Source organism: Hemitrygon akajei, chromosome 21, assembly GCF_048418815.1.
Source record: "Hemitrygon akajei chromosome 21, sHemAka1.3, whole genome shotgun sequence".
In the NCBI taxonomy this organism is placed as follows: Eukaryota; Metazoa; Chordata; class Chondrichthyes; order Myliobatiformes; family Dasyatidae; genus Hemitrygon; species Hemitrygon akajei.
Genome location: NC_133144.1, coordinates 59360491 through 59376386, shown reverse-complemented (window position 1 = coordinate 59376386; position 15896 = coordinate 59360491). Strand labels below are relative to the sequence as shown.

General features: G+C 39.3%; 1 protein-coding gene across 5 annotated transcripts in view; it reads left to right on the top strand.

The window, feature by feature from the left end:
- The window catches only part of scaper (S-phase cyclin A-associated protein in the ER), a 327794-nt gene that overhangs the window by 85963 nt on the left and 225935 nt on the right, over positions 1–15896 (top strand). For all 5 annotated transcript variants that reach the window (XM_073025528.1, XM_073025526.1, XM_073025530.1 and 2 more), the window contains exons 11-19: positions 1937–2027; positions 3341–3458; positions 3609–3720; positions 5552–5692; positions 7909–8064; positions 8800–8942; positions 10160–10241; positions 13970–14122; positions 14589–14696. In XM_073025528.1, coding sequence (XP_072881629.1) covers positions 1937–2027; positions 3341–3458; positions 3609–3720; positions 5552–5692; positions 7909–8064; positions 8800–8942; positions 10160–10241; positions 13970–14122; positions 14589–14696 — 1104 coding nt within the window. The remainder of the gene's footprint in view (positions 1–1936; positions 2028–3340; positions 3459–3608; positions 3721–5551; positions 5693–7908; positions 8065–8799; positions 8943–10159; positions 10242–13969; positions 14123–14588; positions 14697–15896) is intronic.

The following is a 15896-nucleotide window of genomic DNA, read 5'->3' as shown; positions in this document are numbered from 1 at the left end:
TTGCAATTATTGGGGTTAAATTCCATGGCCAACACTCAGCCCAACTTTTCATTTGATCCTCAGTATCCACAGCACTTCCATTTTCTTGTTATCCACAAGCTTACTGATCATATTTCCTCAATTTACATCCTAACCATTAACATCAATCACAAGCGGCAAAGATCCCAGCACTGATCCCTGTAGTACACCACTGGACACAAACTTCCAATCAGAGAAGCATCTTTCCACTGCTACCCTCTGCTTACTATCACTCTGAAAATACTGGATCCAATTTGTCAATTTGCCTCAGATCCCATATGCCTTAACTTTCTTGATGTATTCTACCATGTGGGAACTTGTCAAATAGCTTACTGAAGTCTATATAGACATTGCCTGCCACCGTGTGTTCCACCTTCAAAAAAAAAACTAAGTGAGATTAGTGAGACCAGATTTTCCTTGTATGAAGTCATGTTGACTATCAGTAATCAGCCTCTGCCTTTCTAAATGTATATAAATCCAATCATTTAAAAATTTTTCTCCTTGTAATTTGCATACCACTTATGGAAGGCTCACTGGCCTATAGTTACATGGCTTGCCCTTCTAGCTGTTTGTAAATAAAGGAACAGCAATAGTTATCCCCTGTTCTTCTGGTACCTCATTTGTGGTTTACAACTATACAAAAATCTCCATTAGTTCCCACTGTCTCCTCTGCTTCCTACAGCGACCTGATAAATCACATCTGGTATTAGGGACTTAACAAACCCTGCATGTTACATGACATCTAACACCTACATCATCTTAATGCTGGCATGCTCCAGCTAATCAAGATGCCCCTTCCTGAACTTACTATCTTCCATGTCTTCTTGTTGAATACAAATGGGGTGCATTCAGCTAGGAACTTCCCCACATCTGTCTGCCCCCTAAGGGGACCTATTCTTTTGCTGGCTACACTCTAGATCTTGATAAATAATATCTTTGGGACTCTCCTTAATATGATTTACCAGGAAATTTCATGGCCCCTTTCTGCAGTCCTAATTTCTTAAGTCTTCTAAATCCTTCATATTCTTCAGGGGGTGGATCCAATTCCAGTTGCTTATACCTACTGTATGTTTCCTTATCTCCTTATCAAACTTTCAAAAACCTTTGCCATTCAAGGTTTCCTCATCTTACCATCTTTATATTTCACCCTGCTAGAACATACAGGTTCTGAGCTATTGCTAGCCCTCTTAAAAATCCCACTTGCCAGATTTGTTTTATCCACTCCCAATCTCCTTCCTGCAAGTCCTGTCTAATGCTAACTCTAACCTAACCCTCGTCTCCACCCCTCCCCCCCCCAAATTTAGGACATTAACTTTCAGGGCAGCCATTTCCTTTACCATGACTGTCTTGAAGCTTACATAATTATGTTGACTATTCCCAAAGTATTGCCCCAATGACTATTCCACCAACTGCCCAGTTTAATTTCCCAAAATAAGGTCAAGTAATACCCCGTCTCCAGGAGCACAATCTGTACATTCTCCCAAAAATCTCTTGCACACACTTAACAAATTCTGCCCCATTCAAATCTCTTGCTCTAGGGCAAACCCAGTCAAAGCTGGGCAATTTAAAGTAACCCACTACTGTAACCTTATTGATCCTGCACCTTTCTGTGATTTGCTTACCTATGCGTATTTGTGTAAGAAACATTTACTTAAGAAGCATCCTTCCATGCCCATTTGATAGATGTGTGATATATTTTAATTTAATTCCTAAAATATTTAAAAGATTGATTAAGTATGTTTTAAAGAGGAATCTACTACAGCCCAGGTATTTTGAGGGTTGTATGCTCATGCTGAAATATTGAATGTTATGTTGGTATGTCCTCATTGCACTCGCAGGTATTTCAGCTTATTTTGTCACAAACTAAATTTTGTGTTTCAAAGTTGCCAAAGTATGCATCAAATCATTGTTTTTGTAGGCCAGCATGAGCAGTGGCACCTTATCTCTCTGCGGTCTATCCTCACAATCCCAAAATCTGGACTGGAATGATGTGTTGGCAGAATATGATGGTATGTGCTTCATAACTTTGTCAAATGTATTTGTACTTGGACTGAATGCGAGTTTCACAAGGACTTCCCACAAGTATAGCCATCTTGATCTCCGCAAGGTGATGCTGAAGCTCTATAAAATGCTGGTTAGCCCACACTTGGGAGAATTGGGTTTAGTTCTGGCCGCCCAATTATGGAACCTTTAGAGAGGGTTCAGAGGAGATTTACCACAATGTTCTGGATTAGAGAATATGTCTTGTAGGGGCAAGTTTAGTGAGCTAGTGTTTTCTTTTTGGAACAAAGGAGGATTTGAGGTGACGTGATAAAGGTGCATAAGATGATAAGAGTCATAGGTAGAATGGACAGCCAGCACCTTTTTCCAAGGGCAGCAATAGATAAAACTCAAGGCCATAATTTAAAGGTGATTGGAGGAAAGTATAGGAGGGATGTCTGAGGTAGGTTTTTAGAGTGTAAAGTGTGCCGGGGTGGTGGTAGAGGCATTAGGGCGATTTAAGGGACTCATAGATAGGCACATGGAGGAAGGAAAAATGGAGAGCTATGTAAGAGGGAAGAGTTACATTGATCTTGGAGTATGTTAAAAGAGCAACACAATATCGTGGGCCAAAAGACCTGTATCATGCTGTATTGTTCTGTGTTCTAGATTTGTAGTATGGGGTATAAACTTCTTAATCCAAGCATTTTTGGCAATCAATATTCCATATTCCTCTTGGTGGTTTGTAATATGATTACAAAAAAAGATAGTATTTGCACAGTTTTAATTTATTATTGAATTTACTACAGCTGGACCTGATCAATGCTCAAAATAGACAGATGGGCTTGTGTCCCTGTGAGCAGGTTCAGCTGGTGAGCACGGAGCGATGTGAATTGCATCTTTCTTTTAAGAACTTTACTTTAAAACCATTAAAGAAATAGCATTGCTGATTTTTTTTTTATTTGAATTGAGCATAGATTTTGTAACTGTTTGGATCTTGATAAGGTTCTGACCCTCTCTCAAAATTGGATAAAGGTACGTTTCAGGAAGAGCAAAATTTTAGTTACTCTGTAATTTCTTATACTTTCGATGAGATAGTATCTCATCACACAACTCTTCCATTCCCCTCCTTCAGTATTCAGAAGGAACTATTTTCTTTTTGATTCTCTGGTTTACTCTACTGTCTCCAACAGCATTCATTTCCCTCTTCTTTACAACTTCCCTTAGAATCACGGGAGATGCACTGGGTGCAGCAACCAAAATGTAAGGGCACATTAATGTTTCATCAACAGCTTAACAGATACATTTTCTACATGAAATTTTTTTTTAATTTTGTACTTAGCACGTGAACCATGGCGCCAGAGCACATCGTGGGGTGATATTGTAGAGGAAGAACCAGCACGACCACCAGGACATGCCATCCAGATGCATGAGAAGCTTTCCTCGCCATCACGGAAAATGTGATTAAAATTGCTAACTTATTTACTGTAACACAGAATTTGCAATAAGCTGTAATTTTGTACTTGTGGTTATCATTTGCAGAGTAAACCAACTCCCGGATTTTATTTGCAAGGAACTTTAACAAGGCATTTCAAATTTCTTACTGCCAGGACAATTGCTGAATCAAAAAAGAAACATGAGGAAAAGCAGTTAAAAGCTCAACAACTCCGTGAAAAATTAAGAGAGGAGCAAACACTGAAATTACAGAAGTTGTTAGAGCGAGTAAGTAGAATGGTTTCAAATCAGACCTTGGAGAAATGTATTTGGTGGAAGTGCGTGGCATAATGGATTATATTCTAATCTCTTGTCTGTTTTATGTGTGGAGCCCAGATTGGAAAAAAATGAATGTTTCATCTATATGTTTATCTTATTTAGAGATACAGCTTAGTAACAGGCCCTTCCGGACCAATGTGTCTACACCCATTATACCCATGCAACCAATTAGCCTACTAACCCATACATCTTTGGAACATGGGAGGAAACCGGAGCATCCGGAGGAAACCCACACCATCACAGGAAGAACATTACAAACTTCTTACAGAAAACAGCAGAATTGAACTTGTTTGCTGGAACTGTAAAGCATTACATTAACTGCCATGCTACCAAGTCACCCCTTATGTTGTATGAGTTGCTGCAACCTTTCAGATAGTTTCAGATACGTGAATGGAACAAAGCAAAGCTGTATCTATTTGTACCAAATTTCCATTTCAATTCAGAGAAATCACTTGATGACTCCCAAATAAAGCAGATACTGCAGCTGTCACACTCAAAATGTTGGAATTGTCCTCTGATAGTTATGCAGAGATGGGTGGGTCAGAGTAGAAGAAACCTCTAACTTTCAATAATATCCCCTTCCAAAGGGTGCTTAGTTCTTGCAAATATATAAATACAAGAGTAGGAATAGCCTATTCCACCATTCACTGTAAATTGATCCTATATTTCAATTCCATGTTCTTGTTCCCTTCCCATACCTTTAGTGTTTAAAAATATTTCTTTCTGTGAAATATGTTTAGGGTCGTGGTCTCTATTGTCTCTGTGTTAGAGAATTCCACAGGTTCATCACCTACTAAGTGTATAAATTTCTGTATGTCTCGGTAATAAATATTGTGCACCATATCCTGTAACTGTGATCCGTAGTTCTAGATCTCCCAGCCAGTGAAAATATCCTTCCTGTATTGAGCATGTTGAATTGTGTAAGAATTGGATATTTCTTTCTTCTAACCTTTAGTGAATACAGACCAATCCAAGTAAATGCAATTTCTCACATACAACAGTGTTGTCCATCTTAGAAATCAGTTTAATAAATTGCAATTGCTGGAATCTATAGCAAAAAACATACTGCTGGAGGAATTTAACTCAACTGTTGGAGGGGTGGTGTAGAGAAAAGGTCGATGTTTCAGATTGAGATCCTGCACCCAGAATGTCGACAGTTGCTGTGCCCTCCCCCCAAAACAGATGCGGCTTGACTGTTGAGATCCACTGGCAGTTTTTGCTTCAATCTGATGAAACTTGGTTACCTTCCTACTATAATTAGTATATTCATATATGGGTAAGAAGCCCACAACAGCTAATAGTATTTAGAATGTGTAAATGCAAGAGGTTCTGCAGACATTGGAAATCTAGAGCAGTACACACAAAATGCTGGAGGTACTCAGCAAGTTGGGCAGCATCTATAGAGGGGAAAATATAGTTGGTATAGTGCATCCTTCAGCATCATGGATACGGGCAGCAGAAGTTCAGTTTTTGTTCTTTTAGCACCATATTTTTGTCTTTTCAATTTCACATTCAAGGAGAGTAATTAAAATGAAATATTCAATCCCAGAACAAATACTGTAGTTTCACTTTTGCTGCTGTGGCAGGTCCAAACACATCATATTTGGATTTAACTAGGTTTACTACAAACAGTTTTGCTTGGCACCAGTGCTGGGAGTTAATGTTTGATATGTCTGCAGGAAAGTGGAGCACAAGTTTAGATTTTTACTGTGTTAAATGCAAGTGAAAACAGATGTTTGTGAAGTTATAGAACTGCCTAATCTATCGTGGCAATCTTTAGGAGAAGGAAGTGCGGAAATGGAAGGAAGAGCTGCTGGAACAGAGGAGGAAAATGATGGAGGAAAAACTGCTTCATGCTGAACTTAAACGAGAGGTGCAACTACAGGCCATTGTGAAAAAAGCACAGGAGGAAGAAGCCAAGGTCCAGTATCATTCTCGAGATATTATCTAGTAAATTTGTGAATCACTGAGCAGTGGTCAGCAGTGTTTGTGCCATTTGAAGAATGGGAACATATTCAGTTGTAAATGTAAAAATACTGAATTGACTTGAATAGAAATGTTAAATGGTCATTATTCTTGTGCTAACTCTGAATTACCCTTGTATCTTTGGGGTCCATGAATATTGTTGAGTTTCCTGTTGTGTTGACCAGGTGGATGTAGAGACAACACAAAGGCTTGGTTGGTGGTTTGCTTTTTTGAATGATTGCTTAGAATGCCCAAGTTAAAGGAGTGTATTGATTTTACAAATACTGTCCAATATCCAACAAGAAAATATGTGAGGGAGATCATCTGTTGTTCATACATAATAAATGTCCTGAAATGTCACCTCTTGGTCAACGTGAACAGGGAGTGTGTGTGTATGCGCATGCACTTTGTTTCTGCGGCATGCTTGAACACTGAATCTTGGCCTAGGATCACACCTCATTTATGCATCCCTGTGCCTGACGTGTGATGCTTTGTGGTCAAATTCAATTATACAGTGATATTAGGTAACTAATCAGCTAATTTAGGCAACCAAACTATTGTCATTGGAAACACGGGGTTACTGCTGACCTATTACTGATTCATGATTCAAAATTCAAGTTTATTTGTCATGTGTACATTGAATCCTACAATTGTGACATGTGGCATTTACGCTGACAACCCACACAACTTGTTAGGGGCAGTCTGCGTATGTGGTTACATTCCTGCACCAACATAGTTGGCCCATAATGGCACAGAGCTTAATAGCTGTATCTGTGCTATATCATTTGATAATTATTGGGTGTAGTTACTGGACACAGCTGAAGGCAACAATAAGAAAACATCTTTTGAATTCCAGTAATTTGCCTGCACCTGTATAGTAAATGGTTGCTGTACCAAATCCTTAATGCATTCACATGAGAGTGATTACAGAGATGATGTAGCTGATAGGTAGGCTTGACTCATTCCTTATTTAAGTGGCCCAATGCACAATAACCATTAAATATATTTGATTTTTCAGTTAGATTTAAATATGGCTTGTAAATTGTTCTTTTATTGTCACAAAGGTACGGTGAAAAGCTTCTCTTGCGTACCATACATACAGATCAATTTGTTTAAACAGTGCATTGAGGTAGTGCACTTGTTAACAATTAGCTCTATTTTAAGGGACAAAATGTGGTTTTATTTTAATTCATTCTTGCTCTACACTTCCCATCCTTTGCAATTACAGATTTATAAAATGCCTATTACATGGATAAATCTGATAAAGGATTGTTAGACACCCTATCAATTCCAAAATATCTTTATCAAACTTGCATACTAGCTTTATTTCTCTTTGTCTAATTATTCCATCTTCATGCTGTTATTATTTTCTTGGAGTTTTGTTCCTTGGACATTAATACCCTCCTGCACTCTTATGCAAATGATCCTTCTTTGTTTGAACCCATACATAGAGTTGTATTTAATTATTCAATCTTTCTGAGTATAACAGTCCAGCTTTATAACTATTTTCATCAGTAGATGTCCTGATAAGTGGGGGCATTTGTTAATGATGCAAGTGAGCTTCCTCAGTTACTTACAAGAGAAAATCTGCAAATGCTGGAAATCTGAGCAACACACTCAAAATGTTGGAGGAACTCAGCAGGCCAGGCAGCATCTATGGAAAAAAAGTACAGTCGACATTTCCATCAGTTCTGCCGAAGAGTTTCGACCTGAAGTGCCGACTGTACTTTTTTCCATAGATCTGCCTGGCCTGCTGAGTTCTTCCAGCATTTTGTACGTGTTCTTCAGTTACTTTCGTCTGTAGCACAGTTTTGCCAGCAGACAGTATAGACGTGGAATTAAAGAGCAAACACGAGGAAATCTGCAGATGCTGGAAATTCAAACAACAACACACACAAAATGCTGGTGGAACACAGCAGGCCAGGCAGCATCTATAGGGAGAAGCGCTGTCAACGTTTCAGGCCGAGACCCTGCTGCCTGGCCTGCTGTGTTCCACCAGCATTTTGTATGAGACGTGGAATTAAACCTGGCCTCTGGTACATCTTAACTTTCCTTGAGGGGAATACATGAGTAGTCTGTTTTAGAAAAGTGAGCTGTTGGGTTTACAAATACATTTTTGGTTTTTCTAACTAATGGTAACTGATTTCTTGTTTTTTCTCTCTCTCCTTTTAGGTTAATGAAATTGCTTTCATCAACACATTGGAAGCACAGAACAAACGTCACGATGTGCTTGCAAAACTGAAAGAGTACGAACAGCGGCTGAATGAATTGCAGGAAGAAAGGCATCGTCGTCAAGAAGAGAAGCAAGCACGTGATGAGGCTGTGCAGGTGATGCTGACATCTGGATGAGACATAGTGGTTCTCTGTTCATATGGAAATTAAAGCTCCCATATTACTCTACTCCTAAGGAGAGAAAACAAGTATTAAAAAACATAATTTGTAGAGAATATATGGCAATAGTAATTGTACTTGAAAGGTATAACTGAAGCTCTTAAGAGTTTTCAACAAATTTTGTTCAGTCACAATATCCCAAATTTGTCCCTTTGTAGTTTTGTATAATTGGTATCAATCATCATGTGCTATGGACCTTGTTGTCATTTCACTCTTACTAATCAAATGCATGTCAAATGTAAAGAAATCTTTTATAATCTTACTAGAAATATCTGATCCAAGCCTTTAAATTAAAATATTAAGGCAAGTAATAGCTTTTATTACTTCTGTCTTGGCTTAGCTCAAGAAATGGCCAGTTTCAGTGTTTGCTCTCTTGTGGATGATTAAGTAAGTGCAGTGCAAAAACTGATGAGCAACTCCAGATTGCCAATGGCAAAATTGATCCTTTATTGAATGATACCTCTGGTGAGAAGATTGCGTTAAACTTCAGTTTGACCAGACACTATCTACAGTTTGAGGTTAATGCTGAAGGCAGATAGCATTGTGGAATGTCCTGGATAATGTGAAATCAGAAAAATATTCAAAATTTGTTACACAAATGACTTGTTACTTTTATCTTGCTGCTTGAGATGGTGAGAATAAGATTTGGAAAAAAAATGTGCTCCACTACAGGAACGTAAGCGAGCACTGGAGGCAGAGCGTCAAGCTCGTGTGGAGGAGTTATTGTTGAAACGAAGAGAACAGGAGGCTCGAATTGAACAACAACGACAAGAGAAAGAGAGAGCAAGGGAAGATGCTGCTCGTGAAAGAGCCAGGTTTGCAAACTTCATGTGCTAATCTCAAAGGCTAATTAGTTTAAAATGAAGTGATCCGAACCAAAACACCCCAGATGTGAGTAAGTTTTCCTTGCTGGCAACAGCACGTAGGTCAAAAGAAAGGTTTCTTCCTCTCCTCGGGATCGGGGAACAGGTCATCCATGCTACCATTTTCCAAACTATAATTGCTGGAAGTTGTGGTTGATGAGGCAGGTTTAGTGATGATGCTGTTTTGATGTAGTATTTTAAAAGTCACTGGTGGTGAAATTAATGTTTAGCATGCTGGCTTTCATCATTCAGGGCAATGAGTATAGTAATTAGGACATTTTGTTGCTGTTGTATAAGTTGTTGGTGAGGCCAGACTTGAAGTATTTTGTGCAATTTTGGTCATTCTGGTATAGGAAACATGTGTTTAAACTGGAAAGAGTGCAGAAAAGATTTGCAGTTCTAGAGGGCCTGAATTGTTGGAAGTGATTGGTCTTTATTCTTCAGAATGTAAGCAAATGAAGGGCAGCTTTATAGAAATGTTTTAAATTATGAGAGGCATGGATAAGGTGGATTGCTATAGTCTTTTCCCCAGGTTTGGGAGTCCAAAACTCAGGAACATAGGTTTAGGGTGAGAGGGGAAATATTTAAGAGGGAGCTGAGGGACAAAGTTTTCACATAGAGAATAATGAGTTTGTGGAGCAAGCTGCCAGAAGAAGTAGTTGAGGTAGGTACAGTAGTATTATTTATGAAGCACTTAGATGTGTACATCCAGGGTCAGAGCTTAGAGATATGAGCCAAACCCAGGAAGTTGATACAATTGGGTGGGCACTGTAGTCAGCATGATCTCAAAGGCCTGCATCTATGCTTTATTGTTCTATGATATGATTGCTGTCTACCATGCTTTTGTCCATAGGACTATCATGCAAATATTTCAAAGTTTACTTTCCTAGATTCATGCAAAAGTAGCTATAAACACACCCCATATTTAAATATTAAGTTTATTTACAAGTATTCAATACTTGGAAACTATGTAGTCCCACATACTTATTTTCAAAGAGTATTTAGGATGACCAGGTAAGAATAAGAATTTCTATTTTTTGTAACTTTCTTCAATCTAGGCTTCTCTGAACCTATAGCCTTCTCTCATTTTCCTAAAATAGAAATTAGTAAACACATCCAGGAATACATCCTACAACCTTTCTTCCATGTTCATTTCCTTATGATTGCAGGGAACGAGAGGAGAGACTAGCTGCACTTAGTGCAGCGCAGCAAGAAGCTATGGAGGAACTGCAGAAAAAAATACAGCTGAAGGTATAATGCCATGGAGCTTTCATTGTTGATCTTCATCATTCAATACAAGTTTGCAACATTACAGTTCTTGTTTGTAATCACCTGGGATTTAGATTCTTAAAGGTTTGGGACTGGTTTCTCACAGCCAATCTCGAAAATGGATATACACTATGTAGTATCATTGTAATTGCTGGTCCAGATTCACTTTACCTTAATATGCAAGAAATATGCTATTTGGCCCTTCTTCAATGACCAGTACCTACATTAAGCTAAGAGCACTGTGCAACCTTAATTAATTTGTTTTTAAGAATGGCACTCAAACATTCTGATCCTGACATACTGTTAATTCCATTTCATTCTCAGGAGATCTGTGCATGTATACAATTAATTTTGTTTTCACAGCTTCTGTTTACTCTTTTGGAATCTTGAAGTAAATTTGGGAATCTTCTGGTAGAGCAAACATGCAGATTATTTTTCCGAATAGAGTAATTAAGAAAGCTCCAACTACCACAACACTAAAAATGTTTTAGGAACTCGGCAGACTAGGCATCATCTATGGAAAAGAGTAAACAGTTGATGTTTCAGGCCGAGACCCTTCATCAGGTCAGGAAAAAAAAATGATGAGAAGTTGGAGCAAGAAGGTAGAAAAGGGGAGGAAGAAGTATGGTCTCTGATAGGTGAAACCAGGAGAAGGGGGAAGGGTGAATTAAAGAGCTAGGAAGCTGATGGGTGAAAGAGATAAAGGGCTGGAGAAAGGGGAATCTGATAGGAGAGGGTAGAAGACTATGGAAGAAAGGGAAGGGGAGGAGCACCAGAGAGAGGTGATGGAGATGAGGTGAGAATGTGGAATGGGAATGGTGAAGGGGAGAAGCAGTTACCGGAAATTCGAGAAATCAATGTTTATGCCATTGGGTTGGAGGCTGCCCAGACAGAGTACAAGGTGTTGCTCCTCCTACCTGAGTGTGGCCTCATCATGGCAGAAGAGGAGGCATGTCAGAATGGGAAGTAGAAGTGAAATGGGTGGCCATCAGAAGATCCTGCTTTTTCTGGCGGACAGAGCATAGGAGCTCGGTGAAGTGGTTGGCTAATCTACATTGGGTCTCACCATATACTGGAGATCACATCAGGAGCACCAGATACAGTAGATGACCCCAACAGATTCACAGGTGAAGTGTCATCTCACCTGAAAGGACTGTTTGGGGCCCTGAATTGTAGTGAGGAAGGAGGTGTAGGGGCAGGTATGGCACTTGTTTCACTTGCATGGATTAGTATAAGGAGGGAGATCAGTTGGAAGGGATGAATAGACAAGGGAGTCGCATAGGGAGTGATCCCTGCAGAAAGCAGGGGTGAGGGGGAAAGGAAAGATGTGCTTCATAGTGGGATCCCGTTGGAGATGGCAGAAGTTACAGAGAATTATGTACTGGACGCATAAGCTACAGGGGTGGTAGATGAGAACAAGAGGAAGCCTATCCCTAGTGAGGTGGCAGGAGGATGGGGTGAGGGCAGATGTGCAGAAAATGGAAGAGATGTGGGTGAGGGCAATGTTGATGGTGGAGAGAAAAAAGCCCCTTTGAAGGAGAAACATCTCATTAGTTCTGGAATAGAAATCCTCATGAGGAGAACAGATGCAGCAATGACAGAGGAATTGAGAGAAGGAGATGGCATTTTACATGTGACAGGGTGAGAAGAGGTATGCTACAGGTAGCTGTGACACCAGTGGGTTTGTAAAACATATCAGTAGATAAACTGTCTCCAGAGATGGAGACAGAGAGAATGAGAAAGGGGGAGGGAGTTGTTAGAAATGGACCAGATAAATTTTGAGCAGGGTAGAAGTTGGAGGCAAAGTTGATGAAGTCAACGAGCTCAGCATGGGTTCAGGAAGCAGCCCCGATGCAGTCGTCGATGTAGCATAGGAAAACTTGGGGAGTAATATCAGTGTAGACTTGGAACATAGACTGTCCCATGTAGGCAACAAAAAGGCAGGCACAGCTGGGACCCATGTGAGTACCCATGGCTACACCTTTGGTTTGAAGGAATTGAGGGGAGCTGAGGGAGAAATTGTGAGTGAGGGCCAATTCCGCCAGATGGAGGAGAGTGGTGATGAAGGACAGTAGGTTGGGTCTGTTAACTAGAAAGAAGCGGAGAGCTTTAAGGACCTCCTGATGGAGGTTGGAAGTGTATAGGGATTGGATGTCAATGGTGAAAATGAGATTATCAGGGCCAGGAAATTTGAAGTCATTGAAAAGATCCAGAGTGTGCAAAATGTCACCAATGTAGGTAGGAAGGGACTGAACTAGAGGGGATAAAACAGAGTCGAGGTATGCTGATATAGGTGGTAGGTGATGGGTGAAGTAAAGAGCTTGGAAGTTGATTGGTGAAAAGGTAAAGGGCTGGAGAAGGGGGAAACTGATAGGAGATGACAGAAAACTGTGAAAGAAAAGGAAGGGGGAAGAGCGCCAGAGGGCTGGTAATTCTGGAATGAAAAGCTTCATTTGCAGAGTAGAAGCAAAAGAGACAGTAAGAGAGAGTAGGGGATGGCATTTTTAGAGTTGGCTACAACAAACTCTTAACAATATCATACACTCACAGTGAATAACAGTTTGAATCTTTTCAATGACAGAGGAACAGTCTTTGCAATTTCTTTTATTTACTATCTCTGCTAATGTTGAAGATGTATAAAAATATTGCTGTTGTACATGAATCTGCAGTACAAAGATGTTCACTGTGGCAAGGTTGAAATATTTAGCTGAAATGAGGCATCAAGACATTAAAAACTTTGCCAGTGTCAGTTCACTATTTAAAGAACTGGTACTGTTTGGGTTTCATTTGATCCCATCCTGCTTCATAATTAATATAAAAAGGTATAGTGGATGTCAATACAAATGAAAGAGCAGAAAAATATTTTGGGGGATGCAGGATTAATCAAAATTGAGGAGAATTGATGTAAACATGGAAATCTCTGTAATTTAAGTATATTGTTAAAACTGAACAAATATTCCAGGTTTTAAAATAGAAGCCAGAATAAATAGGGATTTGGAATATTTAATAAATTGATGAATTAGACTCTTAATTGTTCAAGATAATTCACAACAATGTAAAATGCACTAGAACTCTTTGCTGTAGATAATCCTTATAATTAGATGAAAAGATTAAGGAAATATTGAAAGAGATACAATAAATAGTACTGCAACTGTGTTATATGTAGTGAATCGCAAAGATTTATTGTGACTTACCTTTGGCCTATGATTCATTCTGCATCTTTTGTATCAAACTCAAAGCTGGCTCTATAGAATATTTCCACATTCTCTAGGTGTGGACAGGTAGAAAGTGAAAGGTTTTTCTCCCCATGATGGGGTATGAAAAACAAGAAGACACAGGTTTAATGTGAGAGCAAGTAGTTTGAAAGGAGACGTGAGGGGAAAGTTTCTTCATATAGAGAGGTTGATTTCTGGAATTTGCTTTCAGAAGAGGTGATGGAATTCAATCCAATCTCAATGTTTCAAATGCATTTAGACTTGTACTTGAATAAAAGAATACAGACCAAATGTGAGCAGTGAAAATGGACAGGATATTAGCAAGGGTGTGACAGGAATGAGGTCAGTTTCCATGCTGCTTGACCCTTTGCTAGTGTAGGATGAATTTTATACAATGCTTCTGAAATGGTATTGGTACAGATGACAATTTGTACACACACATTAATCAGTGTAGCCAGTAAATCAAAAATGAAACCTGTTTTGTCTTTTATCCAGCATGACGAAAGCAGTCGGAGGCACATGGAGCAGATAGAACAACGAAAAGAAAAAGCGGCTGAACTTAGCAGTGGTAGACATGCCAACACTGACTATGCTCCAAAACTTATTCCCTATGAACGGAAAAAACACTGTTCCTTATGCAATGTGTTGGTAGGTTCAAATAGTTGCTTTTGTTTCTAATTTTTAAATGCCGCTTAAACAAAATTGAGATTTTGCTCATTGCGCTGAAGTTGACAAGTGCTGCAAGATTTAACAAAGGATAAAAAATTGGATAAAATTATTGACTAGTACCTGCTAGTAGTGCTTTTGAATAAGTTACCTAAAAAAAGGTACTTTGAATGTGTTAAGAAACAATTTATAGACAGGAAGTGCTGAGAAATGATAAAAGACAGGTTAATGATAGAAATTATAAACTCTTGGACTTAATTTGCTTTTCTGTTTCTCTACAACTGGCAAATATGCCATAGGTGTAAGGTGGGGAAATGTTTGCAATGATGATGAGTTGACTGTTTTTCAGAACAATAATAGTTACTTTTGTGAAGACTCTTTTCCTGTCATAACTGAAGGGAACTCCGGAGTCAGAGAGCTTTAAATGTTCTCACTTTCATTTTCTAAGATCACTTCAGAGGTCTATCTCTTCAGTCACATTAAGGGAAGAAAACACCAGCAAGCAGTACGAGAGAACAGCAGTATCCAGGGTCGAGAGCTGTCAGATGAAGAAGTGGTAAGTTTACAAATAAATTGTTTCTCTGAACATTCTGTAGATTTAAGATTTATGAATGTTTATTGCCATTCTTCAGCGCACAAGTGTAAAGGAGAGTGAAATGGTTGTTCCTCTAGACCCGATACAGCATTTAAAAAATCACAAATGTAATGAACATAATGTGATGCTAGTTACAGGAATATCTGTACATAATGTCACTCTGACAGAAAATGATAAAGTAGCGATGGTGGGTTAATGGGTGGAGGTGTTGATCAGCTGACAGCTCAGGGTAAATAACTGTATTTGAGTCTGGTGGTCCTGGTGTGGATGCTATTCAGCCTCTTCCCTGATGGGAGTAGGACAAACAGTTCATGTGCAGGGTGGGTGGGATTGCTGGCCTTTTATCAGACATCTTTCTGTATATCTGTCCTTGATGCTGATGCATTAGGCAGTCTTAAGTACCTGTTGAAGAGCCCTCTGTCCACTGTAGTGCAATTTCCTTACCACACAGTGATGCAAAGTGTTGAGATGCTCTCAACTGCACATCTGTAGAAGGTCCTGAGTTTTGGTGTGCGTAGACCAGTTCTCTTCAGCCTACTCATGAAGTAGAGGTGTCGGTGAGCTTTCTTGACTGTAGGGGTTGTGTTTTAGGTCCATGAGAATTTGAGCAAGATGTGCACTCCCTGGAGTTTGAAACTGCTCACAGTTTCCCCTGCTGCGCCGTCGATGTTAAGAGGGGAGTGTGTGGTGCAGACTTTCATGAAGTTGATAACAGTCTACTTTGCTTTTAGTGTTTACGTACTTCATTTCTAAACTATAAACCTTTTAAAATTGCTTCTGCAAGTTATTCCCCACGTTGCTCAGTTAGGATTTAATGCCTCTTGTATTTGAACTTCAAAACTCTAGCTTACAGTAAAGCTTACTGTTTATTGATGCATGTTTGGAGTTTCAGTTATCTTTAGGACACTGTCAACCTTAAGACTTATTTCATTTAGGCTTCACAATGTGCTAAACTACCCTGCGCGGGGAAGGTGGATCCAACTGTAGTCAAATGTTTTTGCTAGTTCTTTTGCCTTCCAGTGGAAATTAACTAGGATTGCTATCTATTCCGTTGCAGTTGCAAACCAGGATAATTGAGTTGCACAACTTGGGATAGAGTTTCTAGACTACATACAATTAGCCATGGAAGCATAAATTACAGATGGAGGTGCTTTATTTCCT